This window comes from Nannospalax galili, unplaced genomic scaffold, assembly GCF_000622305.1.
Source record: "Nannospalax galili isolate Female #2095 unplaced genomic scaffold, S.galili_v1.0 scaffold85, whole genome shotgun sequence".
NCBI classification, from domain to species: domain Eukaryota; kingdom Metazoa; phylum Chordata; class Mammalia; order Rodentia; family Spalacidae; genus Nannospalax; species Nannospalax galili.
In genome coordinates, this window is record NW_008358866.1 from 11,311,635 (window position 1) to 11,327,066 (window position 15,432).

At 35.1% G+C, this 15,432-nt stretch overlaps 1 protein-coding gene across 9 annotated transcripts in view; it reads right to left on the reverse strand.

Annotated features, from left to right (window-relative positions):
- Sgce (sarcoglycan epsilon) overlaps positions 1–15,432 on the reverse strand; it is a 73,521-nt gene that overhangs the window by 33,857 nt on the left and 24,232 nt on the right. For all 9 annotated transcript variants that reach the window (XM_008822562.1, XM_008822564.1, XM_029558347.1 and 6 more), the window contains 4 exons: positions 12,296–12,418; positions 10,835–10,992; positions 4,512–4,584; positions 294–492 (listed from right to left, as the gene is read on the reverse strand). In XM_008822562.1, coding sequence (XP_008820784.1) covers positions 294–492; positions 4,512–4,584; positions 10,835–10,992; positions 12,296–12,418 — 553 coding nt within the window. The remainder of the gene's footprint in view (positions 1–293; positions 493–4,511; positions 4,585–10,834; positions 10,993–12,295; positions 12,419–15,432) is intronic.

The window sequence follows — 15,432 nt, forward strand, 5'->3', positions numbered from 1 at the left end:
GGCCCTAAATAATCAGCTTGTCTAGGAAGATACAAAAGGCTTAGTGCTATAATTTATGGTGCCAACACCGATCTACAATTAGATTTCACAGGACTTGGGACTTGTGATTTAAGGAACCATTGACAGTATCTCTTTGTCAATATAGAAAATTGCTTGTATGTTCGTATCTTCATAATATCTATTTTTTATTAAAAAAGAGAAATGCAATAGGCTATCTTCCATCTATAATAAATTTGATAAAATCATCACACTTAAAAATTCACATTTAAGCAATGAGATAAAAGTTGTCTTACCCTTCCTTCATGTCATTAATAGGAAGCGGCACCCTGCCACCCCTGTCTAGGGCCGACGTGATGTTTATAGCATTGAGGCGCTCTGGCTGCCACACGTTTTTCACAGCCCCCAGAAAGTCTCCAAGAACCTCACTGGCTAGCATCTCTTCCACATTCATATTTTTGATGAAGAATTCTGCTTGATACGGCAACGGGAATTCTAATGTTGGTGAAAAGGGATATGCATATCTTTAATGAGTTTTTTAAAAGGAAAACAAAAGAATAATATGAGATTTGTTGAGTTCTGTCATAGTTCTGGCAGTGGGGAGCAACATAGACCATCAGTTTGCCATGTTTCCGGGTTCACACCGGAGTTAGAATTAGAAAAACCGAATAAAAAATGGGTCTTAAAAACTCATGTCTGTACTCAACAGGAATAAACTTTCTCATTATTATTCACTAAACAATATATCATCTATTTATATAGAATTTACATTTTATTAGGTATTAGAGATACTAGAAATAATTTAAAGTATATGGGAAAGTATGTACAGGTCATATGTAAATACTATGCCATTCTATTATATAGGAGATTTGAGCACCCTCAGATTTGGTGCCAAAGGGGTCTAGGAACCAATTGCTGGTAGACTCTGAGGGATGACTGTAACTTCTAAGGCTTTTTGTAACTGATGATGTGCCTAAAAACATAACACACATTAGACATTGAATTTTATTCACAATAAAATAAAATTCATGGTTCATGGTAATTTATAATTATAGGTTTAGCCAAAAAAAATAAAAGGGAGAAAAACTAAGCCTATATTTTTAATTTGTGACATTTCTGTTATTGTTTGGAACATGCCAAAATCATTGTATTTTCTACAATAAATATTGATTTATAGTCAATAAAAATTCAATAATTCTATAGACTATTTAATGTGATATCACTGTTCTATTAAAATTAAAAATGCTTTTTTTTGTCTAATATTATTTCTGCAACAGTAAGAGTTAGTTTTAAAGTATTAGCTATGAAGCAGGCCAAACTAAGAGCTTAAGGTGAACTATAACAGTGGCTTATCACAGCAGGAAAGTGAGTAGGTTCTTGTATTTTGTATCCATATTTCTGTGGAAGAAGACTTCTTTAGAGAGGTCCAGAAACACAGGATAATCTGAATTAATCTCACTTAACTTTTCTCTAACATAAAGTATACTATGTCTATAAAGTATTCAGCAGAGTTTCAAACATATGGTTAAAAACTTGGAAAATATGAAAATTTTTTAGCTCTTATAATATGAAAAGATTCATTATCTGAGTATTTTGGGGCTCTAAACAGACTAATGGCTCCAATAGTAATTATACTAGAGATATTTTCTAATTTATTTCACCAAAATTCATGAATTTGTAAAATGTTCTTCAACTACTTAATAAATGAAACATAAAAATTACATAATAGGCCCCTGAAATCTTGATGACCTCATTTTGTCAAAGCCTTTGGATATTAAAGGACACTGGATACCGGTGATGAGGAAAGGAAACAGCTCTGGCTGCAGTGTTTTCTACAGAGCTGTGTAGCAGGTGGTAAACTACCTCCTAAGGAGGTGGCCCTACTCACAAAAGTTCTTGACTTATCTCCTGCAGGCACTGATTCTGCTTGTGATTTTGCTAGATTGATTTAATTCATAGCCCACCTGTAGTCTTCCAAAATGTGCTCTATTCATTCTCATTCATGCAGATAAATTTGCTGTTTATACAAATCATTTCCTTTCTCAACAGTATAGTAGCTTAATCATGTGACATTTTCCCCCATACCTAGAAATGGTCACACGAATGAATCATGAAGAGGAGTTTCTTGGTGATAAATAATATTTATAAGTAATAGCAAGTATAGTTTGGGGATAAGCCAGAAGTTTCTAAGCATTCTTTTCACTCAATGTCATTACATTGAGATTTCCAAAAACGTGCAGAAAGCTCTTCCCCCGACCCCCTTATCATCAGTGCTACTTAAGGGGAACTTGAACTTCTCTGTGGCCTTTCCTCATCCAAGTGACCCTGGTTTGTGGCTCCCTTTCTGAAATCCACTACGAGGCCTTGTGGCTGCTATCATACCCCTCCAGGGCTTGGGCTGTGCAGCTGCCTACCGTCTACTGGGCCAAGAGCTACTGCCAGGCCTCCCAGGGATGAGTCACGGTAGCTTTCTAGCTCTGGGGAAATCCCATGTTTACTATATTTGGAAATCATACAGGCCAAGAGAACAGTGGGCCAACAGACTGGTGGCAGGCCTTTGAGGTGCTAAACCCAAGTTAGTGAATCACTTTACGTCCTCTCCTTGAGCACCATGCCGTGTGAGGCTACATGACTAATTTCCCATTAGGTCACTCAAAGTAGAAGACAGCTAGACAGGGAGTTGGACTGAGTGTGATCACCCTGATTTACAACTCCACTATTCCCTTTTCTAAACCTTATCTGAGACAAATAAGAGGTATAAAAGCCATGCTCCAAGATGCTCATCCTCAAGTGCATATGAATTCTGTCTAGACTAGCAAGGACGAATGTATGCCCTTTTTAGTTTAATGGTTTTCAAACTTTGGGTCATTGAACCCTAGGTATAAAGGAAAGTGGAGCAGGTCTGCCTAACACAAAAGTGGAAGCTTCCCAAACTCATATTTTCCTCCTCCCTCACCAGCACAGCTCCAAACCCCTTCATTTAGATAAACAGACCCTAATGCCTACTTTGTATAGCAGTTGTATAGCATTCTTACATCAGTAACTGCTTGAATATAGGTCCCCTACAGCAGTAAGACCTAGTAGTTGAGTACTCAGTTTCTACAACAGGCACCAGACTGGAGAAAGGAAGATCAAACTGTAGATAAGGCTCTCTTTCACTTTATAGGCACTCTCATATCTGGCAAGGAGTCTTGGGTCCCTTGAAACTGTAACTGTGAGACTCAATAGCCCAAGGCCACCTAATGGAGCTGTATAATTCCAACATGAATCTCCAAAAGGAAGAGAAATGGCAGTGGTTCTGTTCAGAGTTTCTAATTCTATAGAAACAGTTTAAATTGACTATAACCATCTAATCTTAATGGCATTCAAGACTGAAAGCCTCCCTGATCCATGGATGCCCTCCAAAAGCTTTTGGGGAGTGGGAGTTTGGGCAGGGAATGCTTTGTCCGGGCCTACAAAACCAGATCTTGGACTTTCTTTTCATATATGGAAGTCACTTTATACTTTAAACTGGTATAGCTGCTGTCTATAATTGATGCTGATTTAGCACCTAGAAAAAAAATCACAGATGGTGGTTCATGTCTTCTAGCAGCCTCTCTATGTGTGTACTGACAATTTTGTAGAAATTGTTTTCTTTTGTATAGTCTAAAGGTGACTTTTATCCCAGTCTTTACTGAGTCATCATGAATTTCAATATACTATGTTCTAGTAAAAGATGTTATTGTTTGCCTCCTTGTTTCTGTACTAATAAACAGAAGCAACGAGTTCCCCATACAGAAAGCACACTTGTTTTACTGTTTTCGGGGGCGGGGGTGGGGGGTGGGGGGAGACCTATACCAATCCTTTCCCATCACATTAATAACTTAAGCACAGAGAAGTTTATCTAAAATTTATTAACAGTACCCCAAAATGTTCTTAGTGTTACATGTGTTTCCCAGTCCATTGTCAAATTAGGGCCAACATAACTGAGGGCATAACTTTTGGAACATCTCCTTTGTCCCTGACCTTCATTTAGGACACTACTTACAATCTGAGTATATTACTCTAAATTGTTTACGGACTCTGGCATTTACTGACAAAATTGGCAAATTTAGCAAACTGGCTAATTTTATACCCCAAATCACAGTTTATCATCATGTGCAACGAAATTACAATTTATAGTAACTCTAAAGTTAAATAATGAAACTAGCTAGTAACTCCTGTGTGCACACACTGTGATGTGAGTTAAGCACACTTCGAGATTTAACTTACAGACTTTAGAGCAGACATAGAGCAATTTTAGTCTTCATCCTGGTTCACCAGTGATGAAACAGGCTTAAAGAAGTCAGCAGTGCTTCTGGTGAAGAACCCATCATTGGAATTTTACAAAAAGTTAGAAATTGCTTAGTTTTATTTCTACATTTTACTATTTCATCAGATATATTTGGTGCACGGTACTTTACCATCCATGATTATATTTTATACAGCTATAAACCATAATGAAATACCTCTCATCAACAGACTTCTGTACCTACCTTCTGCTGACATTATATTAATTATCAAATTATGCCTTGCAGTCTCAAAGGTGCGCCGATTATAGGCAGTTATCTATTAGAAAAGAAAAAATTAGGTTTAAAAACTTAAAAACTGGAATGTTCTTTGTAAAATGAAACTCATTAAAGAGAGAAAACTAATCCTTGTTCTTTCGATTTTCATTATTTGTTGATATTCTTAGAAAATATTCCTTCCCTATACAATAAGAACTCAGTGCTTTTAGCAATATTATAGAAAAATAATTCATTAGTCAGGTCTGTTTAACATGCTAAAACAAAAAGTTAAATACAGAAAGACCTTTTCTAAGCAGATCAGTAGACACAGAAAGTAATGCAGGTGTCACTAGTAAATGGATGAACCTTTGTGAGTTACTGGTGATGTACTAAGATTTAAAAAACAAAAAACAACTAAATATATTGTGCTTGTAAATAGAATTCAAGAATTATAATGAAAAGTATAATTTAAACCAAGCACACTTCTGTATTCTTTGCATTCAGTGCTAAACAGCACAACAATCAGTCAAAAATGTCATAAATAACCCTTTAGAGATTATATCTCATGATAAGTAAAGCAGTAAAGGTCAGGCTATAAAATTTACAGCACATGCTCAAAACACAAATCAGTACTTTCATACAGGTAAATATTAGTAAACATTTGTAGAGCCAGTGAACTTACATCCAAGTCAATTCAGAAATAGCCACTGCAAACAACAAACAAAATGAAGGCCACCAACAGCCTATGGCCTCAAAACTCAAGAAATAGTAACTTTATATTAGATATTCAATCATTCAAATACATCTATAGTACCTCAAAAAAATTCAAATGATTGTGTCAAGGTCTTAAGAGTCCCAGAACTAGCCTTCTGGCAGTGACTGCAGCTGTAGGTGACATTGAAACAAAAAAATAGGATGTAACTGGCTCCAACTACCATAAAATCTCTGCACTTAACAAGCACCAAAGACTTATGTAACACACAGGCGCTTTGGAAGAAGTAAATAACAATCATTAGAATAAGAGAGTTAGAACTTAAGAATCAGAATTGGGGAATCAATAACTGGAAACCTTGAACAATATTTTTTTCTTTTTTTAAAAAAAATAGTTTATTTATTTTATGTGTATGTGTGTATTGTCTGCATGTAGGTAAGTGCACCCGTGTCATGCAACGCCTGCAGAGGACAGTAGAGGCTGTCGGATCCCCTGGAACTGAGTTATGAAAATATTTTTATTGACTCGAGAATTTCATACAATGTATTTTGATCAGATTCAGAACCTTTTCCCCCTCTCCAACCATAACTTACTCTCCCACCTATTTCTTGTCCTTTATTATCATTTGTCTTTTTTTTTAAAGGCCTATCAAGTCTAATGTGTGCTTCCCAAGTGCTCTTTCTTGTGGGCCTATCTACTGGTCAACCTACCTAGGCATCACACAAGTAAGGGAAACTGACTCTTCTTCTCCCAGCATCTATCGGGTGCAGTAAATCCTTAGCTAGGGCTGGGACTTTTGGCCACCTCCCCCATGCATGCTAGGACCTTGCCTGGCTTGGGTTTGCACAAGTCTTGTGCATGCTGTCATAAGTGTTACGGGTTCATATGTACAACTCCTTATAGTGTAACAATATTTTTAAAGGTTTATTTATTTTTACTTTATGTGTATGAGTGCTGTGCTTGAATGTATGTGCACCATGTGTGTGCAGTGCCTGTGGAGACCTGAAAAGGCAATGGATCCCCTGGAACTGGAATTTTGGGTAGTTGTGAACTGCCATGTGGGTTCTGGAAATCCAACCCAGGATCCTCTGCAAGAGCAGTAAGTGCTCCTAACTGCTGAGCCTCTCTCCAGCCCATTTTGATGTAATTTTTTGAAGTATCTATTTTGAAAGGCATATTATCCCACAAAGTTAAAAGAATTTCTCTTCACAGTTTTTTAAATTGTTATTTACTACTTCTTTGCTGCTAGGCATATGATCACTAAGGCTCACAGTAAACTGTAACATTAAGACTAGCCACTAAAGGCCAGGTGTGCTGGCAAATTTTCATGATTTAAAAAGTTTTCCCCGTACCCATTAACTTGTTCAATTAATATACACTAATTTTTAAAAGTTTACCTTGCAAAAAAAATCCAATTATATTTTCAGTGAAAAAAAAAAGAGTACTAATCTTCTCCAACATGTTATTATTGTGAAGTTTTGGCTCAGCAAAGATATTAAGTATTTTTAAGTTGATAACAATATTTTATGGCTAACCTTCCATCACAAATTTCATTATTCTAAGTTTCATAAATGCTAATATGTTTCTTTTTTTAATCACAGGCAACTGAGGGAAGTGAAGAATATTTCATTTTAAGAGGAATAATTTTATTATCTGAATTCATATCTAATGTTTAATTTTAACTGCTGTACCAGAATGCAGTGTGTTTTTGTCACTTCTAATAAGATATTTAAGTACTGTAATGACCTCAAATCACATTTTACTTACTGCAAAAATGCGAAGAATCTCAAAGCAGTGAGAGAGGGTGCTTTATTTCTGATCCTCTATTTCTAATATAATGCCTAATTGATTTTAGATGTTTAAAATCTAACATTTCAGATAAATATGTACTGATTAATCCATAGATTTATATGATTAAACAATGACTTAAGACATGTGAAACTTTTAACTAAATTAATAGTATGATATATTAAAATACTGTGTATATTACACTAGGTGGACATATTTGCATTCTATGAAGACCATATTAAAATTTCATTACTTTTTTAGCATATAATGTGATATGTATTCATGAAATCATGTCAGCAGTGAGGTATAAGAATGTGATCCTCTTTCTCAAGATCGCCTCAACATATAATGTTCTCCTGTTTTGGCCCTTGGATTCTTCCAAGCAGTAGTCCAAATTGTGAATTTAACGTTTAACATCTCATTTACTTAAAGTACAGTCTTATTACAAATGCATGTATACTTAAAACATATTGCTTAGTTTTCTTGTTTTTGAACTCTACAGTACTGGCAGTCTATATACCATCTACACATAGTTGGGTCATTCCTCTCACCCAGGTCAATATTGTATTTAAAATACTTATTTTGCTAGACAAGCTTCAGTCCATTTTTGTGCTTCACATTCACTGCATGAATGCAACACAAGTTCTTCATCTACTTTCTTGGGGGCAGACTTTTGGGTCTCTATTGTTTAATGGGTTTTCAGTGTTTTGCTATATGAGTATTGTTTAAGGAGTGTGATTGAAGTGGGTGTTTGCAAGTGTTTTTTGGGGTATAGATAGATAGATAGATAGATAGATAGATAGATAGATAGATAGATAGATAGATAGATGTGGGATGGTTAGGTCACATAGTACATCAACCTTCATTTACATGAGATAATTCAATGATCTCTACCATAGTTATGTCAAATCCCCACATCCACTTGCAACAAATTTCAATGACAATAAAATTCTCTTTGTGATCTTAATATGAAGATTCCTTACTACTGATAAGAATAAGCATCTGGGGCTGGAGAATTGCCTCAGAGATTAAGAGCACTGACTACTCTTCTGGGCCCAATTCCCAGCACCTACGTGGCAGCTAACAACCGTCCTAACTCTAGTTCCAAGGGATATGACCTCCGCAGGCATTGCATGACACAGGTGCATTTACACACATGCAGGCAATACACTCATACATGTAAATTAAAAATAATAAATATTTAAAAAAGAAAAAGATGTGACTTATTATTGGTATTTGTAGGTCTTCTTCAGTGAATTGTCAATTTTCTTATTAAATTGAGGATTTATTTTTGTATTTCAGATACCCTTAGTCAGCTAAATGGAATGAAAATATCTCCTACTTTATAGTTTATCGCTTAAAAAAATCATTTCCTTGATGAAGAGTTAACCTATAACAGTGACATTTATTTATTTTTCTCTCAAAAAAAAAACATGCAGGTGATATTTAAGAAATCTATCTTTACCCCTAAGCCAGCAAGAAAACTTTCTGTATTTTAATACAATAATTTAAAATTTTGCTTGTCACATTTAGTCTTTAATCTACAGAAATCTATGCTTTGGGTTTGGTAATGAAGAATATAATTTTATACTTTGCCAAAGGGCTAATCAGATGTCTGAGTACTAGTCAATAAACAGCATTCCTTTTCCCAGTGACTTGTGGCACTAGCTCTTCAGATATCTATCACAGTTCCTTGAGCAATGCACACGTTGCTGGGTCACTCTTTCAGTTCATTTATTCATCCCTGTGTCACTGAACCTCTGTGATAATCACCATATGGAATCATGATATGCACAAGAAAAAAATTCGTTTCCCTTTGTTTTTCTTCTTTAGGGCTGTCTTAGTTATTTCTGACCTATAACCCTCCTCATAAAATTTGAAAACAGGTAAGTTCTATGAATAAAGGAAAATCTATTGCAAGCTTTATTGGCATTGCATTAAATTCATGGATTAGGGGGAAATTATGCCACCATGATACTGTCTTCATATTCTCGAAAATAGCATCTTATTTATGTAGCTATTACATACCTTCTGTTATATTTACTCCTGGTGCCTTATAATTTTTGTTGCTATTAAAATACAAGCTTCTGTGAAACATCTATTCTCCCAGTACTTGTTATTCATGTATAGAAATATAACCATTTTTATATTTATCCTACAGCTCATTGCTAGTCTTTTCTAATATTTTTAATAGTCCATAGACTCTACACTATGACTGTTCAATTTCTTTCTTTCAAATCCTCAGGGATTAGATTTCATGTTCTTCCCTTCACTGGCTACGACTTCCAATATATTCTGTAATAAACATAGTGGAGGAGGTCATTCTTATTCTGTTCCTGAATTTAAATGAAATTTCTCTAGTGTCTCCTCACTGAGAATGATGCTTGCTATTTTTCTGGGGAAAGGCTATCAGTTTAAGGAAGATCACATCTACTCCTCTGTTCAAATTGAGCTCAGTGTGAAGGTTGGAGAGATGGTTCAGTGGTTAAGAGCACATATGCTCTTCCAGAGGACCCCAGTTCATTCCCAGCACCCATGTTGGGCAACTCACATAACCTATAACTCCAGTTCCAGGGGATCTGACGCCCTCTTCAGTCCTCCATGGGTACCTGCATGTACATGGTGCATATCAACTTAATGCAGGTGCACAAACAAATATAAATTTAAAATAAAATATTTTTAAAAGATTAGTGGTAGAGAAAAATACAGGTAGAGATGGAGTCTGAGATAGAGAAGATAAAATAAAATAAAATAACAGGTAGCCAATTTTGAAAACATTTTCTCTGCAACTATCAAAGTAATATTTTCCTCCTTTAAACTGGTCATGTAGTGAATTAGTTTTACTTATCTCTCATAATTTTTACTGAATATATTTAAAAAGTAATTTTGCAATAACTCAAAGGAATTTTATCTACACAGAGTTCTAACTTATGTCTATATTTCCCTAAGGTGCACAAATCACTGTGCACACTTTCATTCCAAATGAAAATCTGACATATCCTCTTTGCCTATGAGGAGCTGTCACAGACCAGGGTTTACTAAGACTTTGGAGAAAAGAAAAATCAAAGTTGCACTCACCTGAACATTTGTACCTGATAGACTGTAAAACAGGGCTCCTAGAGCCCAAATAAGCAAGATGACTCAGTGGATAAATGCATTTGCCATCAAGTCTGAGTTCAACCCTCAGAACCCACATGGTGGAATGAAAGATCCCAGAGGTTGTTCACTGATCTCCACACATGTGCTGTGATACATGAGCATCCACACACATGCAAGCACAAATAAATATAATGAAAAATTTAAATCCAGAACAAATAAATGTTTTAGGTTTACATTTATCTCCTGAAATAAAATTTATATTAATCCATTTATTTTAAATATTAATTTTCACTAATTTAGTCTATCATGTTTAATATAGAAATTTAAAAGTATTTTATCTACTTTTTAATTTAATATGTATGTAAGTGCACCCATGTCATACAATGCCCAGGGAGGTCAGAAGAGTGCATCAGATTCCCCAGGAACTGGAGCTATGAACAGTTGTTAGCCGCCGCCATGTAGGTGCTGGGAATCGAACCCAGGTTCTCTGCAAGAGCAGCCAGTGCTCTTAACCACTGAGTCATCTCTCCAGTCCCATAAATGATGAAACAATAAGCCTTATAAAACACAGATGAATATCACATGTCTAAGTATTAACCAGTATGTTTCTATGCAAAACAAAAATCTTAAAAATCACTTCCCTGTAACTTTAAGTTAAATATTTAAAACAAATTACAAAAACAGATAACATCGCTCTTTTACAATAAATTACCTCAATGATAGTTGGTTTCCCCACATTTTCAGCTGTTGGAGACCCATACAGGACTCCATCACTATATGGTGTCCTTTGGATATAGCGAAGCCATCCAGGTCTGTCTGGGTAACCCATTAAATTTGTATTAAAAGTTATGGGATCATTGCTAATCTCGCCTACATAAGGAACACAGAATTAAGACATAAAACAGCTATTTTCATACATGTTACTTTAGTAGTTTCAATCAAAACATTCTACCTAAAATTTTTTTTGTAAACATTTATAGCAAATTAAATACACAAACAAAAAACACTCATCCAGAACCTTAGACTTATCAATCCACACGATGAATGAATTCTTTTGACTGTTAAACTTATCTATAAATCTTATACAAAAAAGATTAAAACAAATTTCTTGTAACTTTTTAATTAAACTTTTGCAGAACAGTTTCACCGTGAGACAACAACTATCATTCACAAAGATCTCCAGTACCCATTCATACACTCGTGAGCATTCCTTTTATGAATCTTCATATACTACTAAACTAATATTAATGGATAGTCAAATGATGAGAAAGCTATTGTGCCATTCAGTAACTACATGCTTTCTTCTTACTGCTCTTCAAAAGTTGCAACCATGTAATTTACAAACTTGGAATGTGTCATAAGAAAATACTTTAAAATAATTGATGAAAAGACTCTTTTTTTTTTCTTGACAATTATTAAGAACATGCCTGCCTTCATTTTATTAATGTTGTCAAATATGCTATTCATATAATCCACAAAAGAATATTTACATTAATTCTAATATTAAACATGTATTCTTCCAAAATTTAATTTTCAGAAGTCATTTCTATTTGTTAAGAGTTATAACTTAATGGTTTTTCTTACTATTCTTTTTGTATCTTCATTAATATGATGGCACTTATGATAATTTAAAATAACATATTTAAACCAATAGTGAATTAAATAAGATTTTATCACTTGTATTACTTTGAAGGAAAAATTAATCTTCATTATATTATTATGAAGATTCATAAAACTGCCTTAGTTTAAAAACTTTTTTAAAAAACTGTACTGAACATCATATTTTATTCTCTTCTACAAAAATGCATAGTTTTCTTTCAAAAAAAATCAATGCACTGTGTAAGAATTTTGAGTTTTAGTACAGAAAATCATAATTGAGTACAACTATAAGCATTTTTATGTGAATTTAGGTAGTCACTTGCCAAAGGCATAACATGTAAGACCAAGAATCCAGAAATATGCACTTTTTAAAATTTAAAATGAACTATTTCCTTTTATAAATAGATTTCTATTCTTAAAACGAAAAATATCCTATAACAACCAATTTGTCATGTATCCATATCATTTTAAATAACGTCAATTCTACGTGGTTGCATACCACCTAGATTATACACACTGAACTGAATGAAGCATTTAGTAAATTCATCCTTCTTCTCCCTTGCAAAGAACCTACCAGGTTTTGGGTAAGGCGGAAACTCTCCTTTGAAATACTCTCGTTCTAAAACATGAACGAAAAGGACACCTGCAGAGGGGTACACATTCCGATCAGAATGCACCTTCGAGAAAATCGTGTACACTATAAGTAGAGGGGGAAAAACAAGAGACAGACAATGAGATGCCCTTCATGAGTCCGCTCAGGCTACAAAGAATTTCACTGAAAAGAAATTTCTGAGAAAAACAAAACAACATACAAGAGAACTGTGAATAAGCATTTGCTTTAAGGGGAAATGATTTTAAAACAAAACATGGAAAAGCTCATTTGACTTGTGTTTAGAAACTATTAAAATACTATGAAAGTAAAATTACATATACTTAGTACTTTTAATTGTTATTAAACAATAAAGACATAACTGTCATTTTGGCAATTTAGTTTTATTTGACATTATTACCAACATAGTACATAAGAACTGGCAATCTTCATAATTACTACAGTTTGGGTCTCCCCCTTTCCTTTTTTTTAAAAATCAAGTACATAATTTTTAGATGGCAAGTCCTTCCCTGTGCTAATTACTTTCCACATAAAGCAAGTCAGATTGTAGAATACTCATCAAACCATATGAGTAACTCACACATACTTATCACAATGCACTAGTTGCTTTCTCCATGCATTACTAGAAACTAGTTTATTCCATTTCTCCTGATCTTGACATCTAATAACTTAAATAGTGTAATCTATTACATTATGCTCTACCCTAAATAAGTAACAACAATCACACAATTCTGGGCAAATTACTTTTTAAAGTGAAATGGGGCCAATTTCATGATTCACTGTTACTTAGGACATAAAATGTGAGGGTCAGAAAATGGCAAAATCGGTTTGATTATTTTCTGCTTCTTGTTTTTCTTCTGGTATCATCATCTCCACCAACACAGTACTGCCATTACCCTTGTTATCTCTACAATCTCTTGGGGATTCTATCTTCATTACTGGCTAGTAGCTGCAATTTTTACACAGATAAACCCTATCAATCAGTTCTTTCCCTTAGTTACTGATAGATTTGTAAATGTGGTAATTAACCTTAGGACCCCCAAGAATGCTCACACCAAGATAACAACTTACTAAACACCATGGAGAGCAAGATCACTGACAGTAAAATTTTCAGTATAAAAATATAAGAACTCCCACAAAATGTTTCTCTCTGTGAAAACTTGTTCCTGCAGTTCTGTGTATTGCTGCCAATTTTTTTTTTAAAAATCAAATTGAACTAAAATATTTGCCTTGTAGTTTCATGTATCCAGAACTTGACTACTGAAAACACAACTTCAAAGGCTATATAACAGCCAGATATGGTGGCTCATGCCTGTAATTCTAACACTGAAGAGGATGAGGCAGGAAGGCTGCTCTGAGTCTAGGCCTGTGCTACACATAATGAGTTCCAGGCTTGCTTGGTTTACAGAGTGAGACCCTGTCCCAAAACAAACAACCACAATACAAACAGACTGTAATTGAAAAAAGGAAGCTTCCAGGTAGTTAATGGATGCACAGGGAGACTCCTGGCATGCTTGGCAATAATGTGCACAAAGTCTTCTCTGGGCATTTTTAAGTGCCCATTTTCTACTCAGGACTACTTACCTGGGGGAACGATCATACTCCAAATGATAATGAGTCAATTAGAGAAAAACAGAATGAGAAGGATGAGGATTTAGATTTTTCCCCAGTTCAGTACCACAATGTGTCCTAAATGTTAGTAGTGTAGGAAACATGAAGACAAAAAAGACCCAGTCCCTGCTTTCTACAAGGTTACCATCCAGTCTGAGAGACCAAAACCCTCCTAGCTTATTTCAGAGCTACCAGTTACTTTGGCAATGCCTTGAAGAACAAGAGGAGCAACTGACTTTGGAAAGATCTGGAAAAAATTGAATGGACTCAATATGGTTTCTACAACTCAAAGATAGGGAATTCAGGCATTCAGCAATGAAAACATGCAAGACACGACAGTGGGATGTCTTGGGGACCCTTCAGAGGAGTGAAGCAAGCCACGGATGCAGTCCTGGGGCTTATTTCAGAGGGAAATAAAGCTGGAAGGAAGAGAGTCAAATTGGGAAGTTTCAAACTGCTACTGAGGAGTTCCTTTATGCTATATTAAAGGTGGTAAAATTCCAGATCACAACCTGCATCCAGAGCACAAGAATATTTAATATAATCTAAATGAATGTCTTCTGAACTTATCTAACTTATTCTTTGTAGAAATGAAAACATCGTGCAGTACAGTACTGAGTTTTATTTTCCTTGTCACTTTTCTAGCACCTCGAAGAGTAGTGAGCATATTTAACTAAGTTCACAGAGGCCGGCAGAATGAAGGAATACATTCCAACAGAAAGCAGTGAAGAGACCAGCAAGGTCTCATGCTAGTGAATTAAATACATACATGACAATTTAAGGTGTAACACTAGAGATTACTATCCTCCATCTACAGCAGAAAGCAACAGCCTCCTTTAGTCTCTGCCACTGCAAAGTAGTATAAGCCAGCTTGTGAAGCAAAAAGAAAGGCTTCTCACATTAAATGGTATCAAAATAATTCTATTTTCTCTATACCCTCCCGAGGGCCTGACATGAACCAATTAAAGAGTACCCATCACTTCCTATCACCTCACAGTGACTAGCATAGGAACATCTCAGATTCTGCCTTTATAAAAACAAACAACAGACATTTTGCGATGTACAGAGTTTTAAGCCACAATCTAACATGGCCCTCTCAGGTTTAAGATGGCATGCACATTTCTTTATCCATGTGTACTCAGTTGTCGTTCTGCAATCTGCCAAACTACATACTTGCTGGTCAGTTACCCTGGCAACTCCACAGTAAAGCCTGCTTCACTTTAAGTATAGTATGCCATTCACTTGGAGAAAGACTTGATACAGATGCACGAAACATTCATCATCCAGAAATGGAAAATAACTAAGCCACTATGTTTTGTTTGTGAAAATAATATTTCCTTTCTGTGGCATGGGTTTAAATTATGGGCACCCACACAACATTTTTAGAGAACCCTTTCTCTTTCTCTTTGATATTTGCAAAACAAATAGCTCTTCAAGAGAAGCTATTTGGGCAGTATTTACACTTTCAAAACCAACAAATGACCAAGAGC